The 9,833-nt window shown below is 46.3% G+C and overlaps 2 protein-coding genes across 2 annotated transcripts; one reads left to right on the top strand and one right to left on the bottom strand.

Annotated features, from left to right (window-relative positions):
- The first annotated feature begins 4,237 nt into the window (after positions 1-4,237).
- Positions 4,238-4,966, top strand: LOC120683433 (E3 ubiquitin-protein ligase RNF165-like). Its single transcript, XM_039965516.1, has one exon. It carries the CDS (start codon positions 4,369-4,371, stop codon positions 4,708-4,710), a length of 342 nt encoding a protein of 113 aa, XP_039821450.1. The 5' UTR covers positions 4,238-4,368; the 3' UTR covers positions 4,711-4,966.
- Positions 4,967-5,357: 391 nt separating this feature from the next.
- LOC120683432 lies at positions 5,358-6,743 on the bottom strand. Its single transcript, XM_039965515.1, has 2 exons — positions 5,907-6,743; positions 5,358-5,653 (listed from the first exon to the last, which is right to left on the bottom strand). The coding sequence occupies exons 1-2, from the start codon at positions 6,526-6,528 to the stop codon at positions 5,574-5,576; spliced, it is 702 nt and encodes a 233-aa protein (XP_039821449.1). The 5' UTR covers positions 6,529-6,743; the 3' UTR covers positions 5,358-5,573.
- Positions 6,744-9,833: the final 3,090 nt, after the last annotated feature.

Genomic DNA, 9,833 nt, shown 5'->3' with positions numbered 1-9,833 from the left:
CTATCCATGTGCCTTGTGCTGGCAGGCACGAGAAAGCAATATAGTATCTCTGAGAAGCAAGAAAATTCATTAAAGGAGAAATAGAAAAATACATGCACTCCAATCCTACAAAAATAAAGCCTGTGCAATTGAAACAAATAACCGAGAACATTTTGACCTATGCGGTCAATGTGATATTGCAACACTTAACATAAAAATGGTTCAATCAAACACGTTACATAGATATGTCACATGACAGCTAACATCAGGCCAAAGAACAAGCCAACAAGTAACACTACAAAGCCATAAAAGAAAAAACTACACCTATTCCCTGAACTAAACTTGTTAGCCAGGAGCACCAATTGCTTATTCTTCTCCTCCAGGTCTTTCTCTTGTGCCTTTAGGACTAAAACCTTCTCTTTATTCTCACTGGATAGCAGGTCATTGATTTGCTTCAGCTCAGTAATCTCCTCCGCTTTGCTCCTCAATTCCCAAACCACATTACGGAGATCCAAAAGTAAATTCTTCATAAATGCTGTGTGCTCAGGATCATAGCACACATAGAAGCCACAGTCCCCATCAGTCTATATAGCAGATAACAAACAAATCAGATGCCAAGTCAAATTGAACATTCACCAAAGCAAATTAAGCTACATCTGTAGTACCTCCTACCAGGATTATCATCACTCCACAAAATCCACCGTGGAGCCTTTCTGTTGCACACACACACCACGGTGGGCTCATAATCTAGAGGGCCTTCTCTATAGGGCACCAGTGGTCGCAACCTCAGAAGGCCAAGGACACCACGACTACCTGCACCCATCCTGGAACCTTGCGAGCTCAACTCTGCCATGCCTGCGACAGAAGTCAACAAAAAAGCACATGGAAGTACTAACACAGAAATTTTACACATGCATGGAAATAATTTGACATGCTTTTGCAAATAATATGGGGGCACTATCTTAAGAATTTTTTTAATAATTTCATAAGAAGAAATACGCAGGAGCACATAACATGACAACAAGGACATTTCCTAAGACACATCAAAAATCAACATTGACATACGGAGGATTTTAAAAGAACCTGGTAAAATGAGATGATTACTACTAGTGAAAATACAGAAACCTTACTTCAACTTATGTATCCATGAACACAACATCCTCCAAAACCATAGAACAAATTGACACAACCAGCAGCATTATGCACACAAATTGGATGATTCAGATAGAATTATTGTCATGAGGTGGGCATGCCAAATGGATTTCTGTAACTACCAAGTAAGATCACACAGTGCTAAACTTTTGCTCTGATCCAAAACTATTGCTATTCAAAACAGGAACCATACACAGGACAATAGCGCCGGTGCAAACCTGCACACGTGCACTCGGATTGGCAGCCGGGGACGAGCCTCTGAGAGCAGGCGGCGCGCCGGGGACGACCGAGGCAGCTCAGAGGGAGAGGGGCAAAGGAGGTCCGCCATGGCGCAGGGTCTGGTCCGGCAGCGAGGGCCACAACGGCTCGGAAGGGTAGGGACTAGGCAGGTCTGCCTGTGACGAGCGAGGGGAGGGGCCAGGCAGGTTGGGTGGCCACGGGCGAATTGTCTGTGGGGATGACGCTGATGCAGATCGAATCGCCGATGGAAGAAACCCTAAGAATGTTAATCTTTTCTTTTTCTTAAAAACAAATATTCATCCCACTGTAATACAATTATGAATTTACCCTTTTACCCTTGATTAGAAACCATAACTGCATAAAAGGAATTGCCATGCATTTTCAACAATTTCTTATCCTCTTAATTTTGGAGGCGTTGGGAGGCATTTCGGCACACATGGGCCCACCATCCATACACACATCTAACGCCTCCCAACGCCTCCTTGTTGATGCCTCCCAACATCTACCCTCAATTGAGCCCATAAATCATAGAGACATGAAATGCCTCCCAACGCCTCCCAAAACATTGTAAAATTCTTCGGCGGTGCAGTAAGTGAATATTGTTGTAACTGCTAATATTTATGCATCCTTCTGATTTATTTTTTCTTTTTTTATCCAAGAACAAATGACATACTTGTCCGGATTTTGAGCTACAGATTTGGCAAATTCTATGCTCAGCAAAAAGGGAGATTGGAGCTGAAGGACATCACAAAGTTGAGTACTGTGGTGTAATAGGGTAGCAAAAGTGAGGAAGTGCTTAAAGCTGATGATGATGGTTTGATGCCATCCGAAGTGCCATAACAGTACTATGCAAATCATTTATAGTTTCTGTGGTGTATATAAGACCAATTTCCTGTTCTTTTTTTCTTTAATTCATCATCATAGACACTTGTGCTGAAATGCTTTTTTATATAATTCAGCTATCTCATCATAGATCGCCATTTTGGTTGTTTCATTTGTATTACCGAAAGTGGCCATAGTGATCGGTGATTGCAAAACACCATTTTTTTAGTGGTTCTTCTATGCGGTGAAAATTGATGCTTGTTTGACACAATTATCTAAAACAATTGATTCTTGCTATGACACTATTATATGAATTGATGTTTCTGAATCACAATTTGCCTCAAAACAACAAGGTGCTAAGATGAATATCATGTTGCCAAAATTTTGGGTATTGCGCTAAACATATTTTATGTACCGTAGCAACGCACGGGCATGAACCTAGTCAACATATATTCGGTAATGGCCTTCCATCAATTTTTTGCTCGCTTAAGATGACACGTGCCTGCTTTATCCTTGCCTCTTTTTTAAAGTCAAACGTACATTTATTAACGATAACTGATATGTTACAGGACACGTACAAATACAGCTACAGATATGTCGGATCCAGGAGGTAGCTGTCCCAACCTTTTTTATGCAAAGGACCTGAAAAACATGAAAATTACATTGAGATCCCTAGAGCCGACGCAGACCAAATATTCCCGACTCTAACGGCAGTGATCACTAGAAGCTTGTCGCTGCCATCCCCAAGTCAGACGAAACTCTGTTGCATGAAGGCGTTGAGAAGAGCCTCAAAAGACACACAAGCCCATGGACGAGTTGAAGTCATCGCTAGTAGTCTATCGGCCGGGGTGCACCTCAAGCATCGGTTAACCTTGGATCTAGGCTCGCCGTCGACGACTGATGCTGCCATGGGCATGGTCGAACCTGCTTCAATCTCCTATCTTCAACAATATCCAAAGCTGCCACCCCATCCCCAAAAGAAAAGTCCGACATACCTATCTCCCTTCCAGGTCGACAAGCCGTCAGCGAGCAACCCCTAGACAAAGGCTTCACATATGAAACACCAACTCCAAGGGCTCGCCTTTGATGCGGGAGTGAAACACCAAAGGAATGAGGAAGAGTCTGAGAGAACTTATTCCACTGCGCCACCACTGCTGCCGCCAGAAACACCAGGAAACCTAAACGTAGAGAACCTAGGACCTAGAGAACAACCTACACACCACACCAGCCGGCAAAAGGCTATCAGCCTCCGCCACCTCCCGATGGTCCACAAGCCATCGAAGGCGGAAGAAGCAACCGTCTCCGCCGGCGGCGGCACACTACTACACAAACAGCCTTTGATCCTTTGCATTTGTCCCGCCCATCGTTGGGTCCGTCAGCAATGTGGCTTTAGTCCCGGGTCCAATGGCGAGCTCGATATCCGTGGGGACAGGGACATTTGGTCCCAATTGGAGCCAACAACCGGGATCAAAAGCCCCTCATTTGTCTCGGTTGGTGGCTCCAACTGGAACAAAAATTCCAAACCTTTAGTTCCGGTTGGAGCCATCAACTGGGACCAAATGGTGACCTTTTAGTCCCGGTTGGTGCTACCAATCGGGATCAAAAGACCCTTTAGTTCTGGTTGCTAGCTCCAACCGGGATCAAAGCGTTATTCACGGGTTACTTCAAAAAGATAGCATCCCAACTAATGTCACATGTGTTGTATAGGTGGGGTGGCAAGAAAGCTACACGTGAAGCGAGACATCTTGGGTTCAAGTTCTGTGGAGCGCAAAAAAATTGTTTAGTGTTAGAGATATTTTGTCCCAATTCTACCACCCGAGACGAAAGCAGTTAGTAGTCCTGGTTCCAAAACTGGGTCAAAAGGCAGTTTGGAACCGGGACAACAAGCTCGATATGTACTAGTGACAGCAGACACTTTTTCACCTTTTGCAACTATAGCTTGGGGAAAGAAGAGTTGAGAGACCTTGCTTTATCATTGCTTTGTGGAAAAGAAACATTGGAGTGTGTAGGTGCGCACCAGCTTTCAATATGGATCTCTCAACGCACTCAAAAATTGGCAACCACTCTTACCGACAATGCAATTGTACCACCTGATGCCCTGACCACGGAACCACAACCCTGCACCCCCATTACATATTCTCATATACTCAGCAGCTGCATTGCACTATACCAACCATGAGCGACCTCCTCTCCAACATTTCCAAGATGTTGTGCATCAAGGCAAGATCCGAGGCTACGCAGGCTGGCGAGGACGATGGCTATCCGGTGGACGAGTGCCGCGTCTGCCTGTCGAGGATCCGCGTCGGCGAGGCCACCCGGGGACTGCCGTGCCGGCACGTTTTCCACCGGGACTGCATCGACCGCTGGTTGGTGTCCTGCAAGCGGACCTGTCCGCTCTGCCGGGTGTTCGTGGCCGACAAGAACAGGCATCCGGTGGCGGCCAAGCACACCAGCCGTGAAGCACTCACCGACGACCTGGTGATTTGGTTCTCCACCGTGCTCGTCCCCGGTTTCTGAGGCTAAGATCGTCTTCATTTTCGATTGAAGCCAGTATTGTTTTCATTTTTTTTGCGAGTACTATTCAACTTATATATACCTTTGTTAGACTATAGAACAGCTTTCAAAATATTTCTGTATGCACGCAGGATATAGTTTCTGGTTTCATTTTAATTGTTGGAAACAACCTTTGTACTGGGTGCTGCATACTAAACGAGAATGACTGAAAATAAGCAGTTTGAGTAAATTAAATGACGTCAAAATTTTTGCCACTCAATCGTTCAGTTGTATGCACGTGAATGCATATACCCCGGTACCTGTTTTTTCACTTGATTCTAGTTTCTCTCTCTGATGGAAATATGCTTCGAGCTCCGCCTACCAATGGAAAAGTATACTTTCAATAATGTACCCTACCCAACTAGATCTCCGCACATTATGGTAGTGATCCCGGCTGATTGACCATGTATAGTAACTTAGTAAGTGTGATGGCTCCTAGCTAGCCTCCTACTGCAACACAAACATGTAATGCATATTTTATTTTAATTGATTTAGATTGTGGAATTTATAGTTAATCAACTTTTAAAATGATTATCAAAATGATTAAACTCTCCTTATTGCATCAATAAGAAAGAATTGCCGGAACGGTAAGGAGGTATCGAGCGAGATGGTGATTCTGTTAAGAAACTGTCCTTGCAATTCTGGGACGCCTCATACAATACTCATATTTTTGCCAACACGCATATGCTAAATCTATACACAACGATTCACCATGGGCATCAGAGCAACAAGCTCACATTCTGTAATGTAGGTATCATTCTGTCACGACTGTTCCATCGCCATCGAGCTAACGCGGCAATCACTTGTACAGTTGGGTATCCGAGAGATCAGCTGGAGTGCTTAACTGAACAAGCCACTAGTTGAGCCCAGTGCCTAAGCCTTGTCTTCACAAGCTGAGGGTTGTCACCTGTTGCATTATCAAGACCATCGAAGGAAAAGAAAGGCATCAATATACAACTCACCAATTCCAAGATAGAGGATCCAGAATGTCTCTAGGAAATTCATGCTATATACTCCCTGTGTTTCAAATTATAGATCATCCGGTAATTATGTATCTAGATATATATAGCATATATCTAATTTCATAGTAATATTCATGTACATAGAAAAGTCAAAATAACCTATAATTTAGGACGTATATATACAAAATGGCAAATTACCTGGACTGCAAATCTTCCAGGAGTCCATGGGGTTAGAGTGCGCGGTAGGGCTACCCGGCGTTGGCGTGTCGCACAGGTTGGGTGACGACTTGGTGGCCGATAGTGATGGCACAGAGCTGGTAGACCAACGCATCTTGGGTTCGGAGAGCTGCCGGTTGATAGCGAAGTAGAGATCGAGGGCGGGAAGAGTGTCGCAGAGGTCCTGGCCGCCTTTCTGCTCGTCGAACCTGAAGCCGAGATCCATGGATCCCTTCAGCTCATCGAGGTCCCCGTCCGTCAGACGCTTGGCCACCCGCTCCGTGCTCGAGCTCGCCTCGCCGTCGGCAGGACAGGCCATGTCGTCGGCTTCGTGCAGGCCCTTGGTGCTCCTCTGGCGTTGTATCTGCCGCCGCCGCTTCTCCCACTTGACCTCCCGGGTGGTCTCCTTCATGGACAGCTGCTTGGTCAGCCTCTTCTTGTTAGTGTTGCTGCTGGCCGCGGCCGCAGTCGATGTCGGCTGCACCAGCGGCGAAGCAGTGCGCCTGCTGGCCTTGACGACCTCTTCTTCCTCCCAGCCCCTGTAAAGTGACAATGGTGGTGGGCGTGGGACGCCGCACCTGTGCTCTCGGCCATTGCTGCCCATGGCTTCTATCGATGTGCTCTCTATTGCGATCTGACGAGAAATGGTTGGCTTAAACGTGCCGCCGTCCCTTTCCTCTTCCTCCCCAGAAGAATGGTGCTTCACAGCAGCTGCCGTGATCCGACAGCTGCCGCTGGTGCTGGAGGGAGGAGAGGGAGGGGGGACGTCGACAAGAAGAGAGGGGAGGTGATGCTCCCCAAATATCAAGGGGACCGAGGAGGAGGAAGGACCCAAAAATAGAGCTGTGTAAGGCCTCTTTTACTACTTATTACAAATGGTAGCCATGCAGAGACGTTAACCGCGACCATTGGCGGTGCGCATTCTGGACCATCCATGGCTATGCACTTAAATTAGTTTGGAGCCAATATCAGCTTCGAATGTGTGGATTGTTATCTAAGGAAAGTCAAAGAAAACAGGCATCAACCCTGCTGCCATTCAGATGTTCGCACAAAACAGAGGCACCCTTTTTGGACGCAGAGACTGAATCTGGAATTAATTAACAATAAATAATTTAGATTCAGACTTGCATAACTTTGGAAAGAGTTAAAAGAATGTTGAATTAGACCATGATGTCAAACAGATTGGATCACCTAGCTCGGTAAATTAAGCGAGCTATGCACAAAGAGGTGCTGCTATCATGCGGAAAGATATGAGAACACAGACAACTCTTCTTTCAGGATTACTGCTTGAACATGGTATATCTACTGCTTTTATGCGGCCATCACAAGTTGTCCAATTCCAAACTACCGGTTTCTACTTCGACAATGTGATTAAGGTCTCATTCGGTTTCCTCGGAATGGCCCGTTTCGAGGCCCATTCCAGATGGAATAAAATGTCCTGGATAGAAACCAGGTAGGAGTTGGATGGACCATTGGTTTCGGCATAGCTGTCTTAGCGTTTTGAGAAAAGCTCCGCTAAAACCTATAGCCCGCGATTTAAAACATATTGCCACCCACCCCCTCCACGGCCCGGATTGGATCCCCACCTCGTGCCCTCCAGATTACATACTGCTGTGCGTGAGGCCGAGCCCGTGCTTGGCAACGCAGGAGGCGACAAGGCAGCGGGGCGTAGCGAGGGGCAGCGACGGCGCAACATGAGACGACGGCGGCGGCTACTCCCATCCATCGTCCATGCTCTTGGACGTCTTCTTGCCGATAAGACATCACCCTCATCTTCCTTCCCTCTTTTCTCCCCAGTTCTAAGATTCTTACTAGGGTTCCTGCTCCATGGCGCTTGCCGCCGCTCACCATGTTCACCATGAGCCCCTCCTACGAGCGCCTCGCCACCGCCGACTAGGACGGCCACGTGGCTCGCCGCGCCCACGGGGTGTGTGCATATTGGTGGAAGATACCATTCGGAGTGAAGGAGTATCACAACAGCCCGAGAACTGGAGGACAAGGTATCCTTCACAGATGGCACGGAAAGCGAGAACACAAAAATCAATGCAAGTGTAACTGATCACTTGTATTCAATGTCCCATCAATGAACTTTACAGGGGTATATATAGCTGTTAGTTCACCCACCAGTGAGCCTGTAAATCCCGTAATATCTCTCAACTACTACATTTTTGGAATATTCCATGGGCATTTTAATACTGCATTTTAATACTGTTAGTTGTGCTAGGTTGCTGCGCTATAACACACTCTGGTCCTTTTTAATTAAATTGATTAATGGTTTACTTGAACTTAATTCTGAGAGTGGCACTCTGTGTGGCTTGAGTGGCTCACGTCTCGTTAAAATTGGCTTTTGTTAGAAACATGGTTTAGGGGGCCAGCACGGTGCTTAGTGCTTGGTTGGCCACTCTCCATAAGGACCGGTTCATAGAGCGACAACCTGGGACAACAGCGCTACCACAAGGCTAGAATGGGATAGACTTGGCGTAATAATTAGATCTTTTTGGTTTGGAGTAACTTACCTGCGGGGCAAGAGTAGTAAGCTTCAATGGTCCCTGCTCCTCCGGCTTGGTCTGTGCTTGGATTGCGCTCCTGTGCTTGTACCCCCGGAGGTGGGCCCCATCGTCGCCGACCTAACTCTCGCGGTTACGCCTTACCAACGAGATTCTTTTTAAAGGCCTCGTAGTGAGTCGCTGGCCATCTCACCTAAGGAAGTGTGATGAACAACTGGCGTAGCTCACGACTTGTGGGTAAAGATGTGCAACCTCTGCAGAGTGTAAAACTGGTATACTAGCCGTGCTCACGGTTATGAGCAGCCCAGATCCTCCTTTTGATTAGTGAAGTTATCTCCTTCCGACGAGGGAGGTGCTTCTCGGGGTTTCCTTGGTGGTTTGGTTTTGTATGGTCCTCAGTAGTTTCATATTTAATTCTGATTAATTACTATGTAACTGGGTCAATGGTAATTCATCAACTCGTAGTAAATAGCTTTAATAAAATTTTGCCAACACTTAAAAGCTAATGCAGTTGAGTCAGCCAGCCTAGAGCCTCATAGTTTGTGTTATACTTGTTGAGTACAAGTTGTGTACTCACTCTTGCCTCTACTCTACTTTTTCCTCTTGGCTACGCTACTGCTGCTCAGTTCCTGCCGACACGAGGGAGTTCGTCCAGCGCTACCAGGACTACGAGGACTTCTAGGTGCTTCGTCTCCCAGTCGACGTCCCTGTGGCGCCCTGCTTCAGCTTCGGAGAGCTTTATCGTATTTTGTACTTCGCTTCCGCTGTATCAGACATATTGTCATTATTGTAATAAATAACATTCGTATTCGTTTTATTATGTCTTATTCGTGATATGTGCTGTGATATACTGTTCATTCTGTTGTATATACGTGTGACTTGATCCTGGCACGTATATGATTGCTCGGTTTATGTTCTTTTATAAACCGAGTGTTACAGAAGGGAGGCATGACAGTGGTCCAGAATGAAAGAAATGAGCTCATACCTCAGAGGACCGTTACTGGTTGGCGAATGTGCATCGACTACCGGATGGTTAACAAAGCTACCCGGAAAGATCACTTCCCACTGCCCTTCATTGACGAAATGCTTGAAAGGCTAGCCTAGCATTCCTATTTCTGTTACCTCGATGGCTATTCTGGTTATCATCAGATTCCTATCCATCCTAATGACCAGAATAAGACTACCTTCACCTGCCCGTACGGCACGTTCGCCTATCGGCGAATGTCCTTTGGTCTCTGCAACGCACCCACTTCTTTTCAGTGATGTATGATGGCGATCATCTCTGACTTGATCGAGAACATCATGGAAGTTTTCATGGATGATTTCTCGGTCTATGGAAAGAGTTTTGATGAATGCCTTGAGAATTTGGATAAAGTTCTCAAGAGATGTCAAGACACGCACT

The sequence above is a fragment of the Panicum virgatum genome, chromosome 7N (genome assembly GCF_016808335.1).
Source record: "Panicum virgatum strain AP13 chromosome 7N, P.virgatum_v5, whole genome shotgun sequence".
In the NCBI taxonomy this organism is placed as follows: Eukaryota; Viridiplantae; Streptophyta; class Magnoliopsida; order Poales; family Poaceae; genus Panicum; species Panicum virgatum.
This window is presented reverse-complemented; position numbering and strand designations above follow the sequence as displayed.

What these genes read in the sequence shown, in the direction of transcription:
- LOC120683433 (XM_039965516.1), top strand. Translation starts at nt 4,369, where the DNA reads ATGAGCGACCTCCTCTCCAACATTTCCAAGATGTTGTGCATCAAGGCA.
- LOC120683432 (XM_039965515.1), bottom strand. Translation starts at nt 6,528, where the DNA reads ATGGGCAGCAATGGCCGAGAGCACAGGTGCGGCGTCCCACGCCCACCA. An exon ending in CTGGAAGATTTGCAGTCCAG is followed by an intron (nt 5,654 to 5,906) that starts GTAATTTGCCAT and finishes ATAATGCAACAG; the next exon opens with GTGACAACCCTCAGCTTGTG.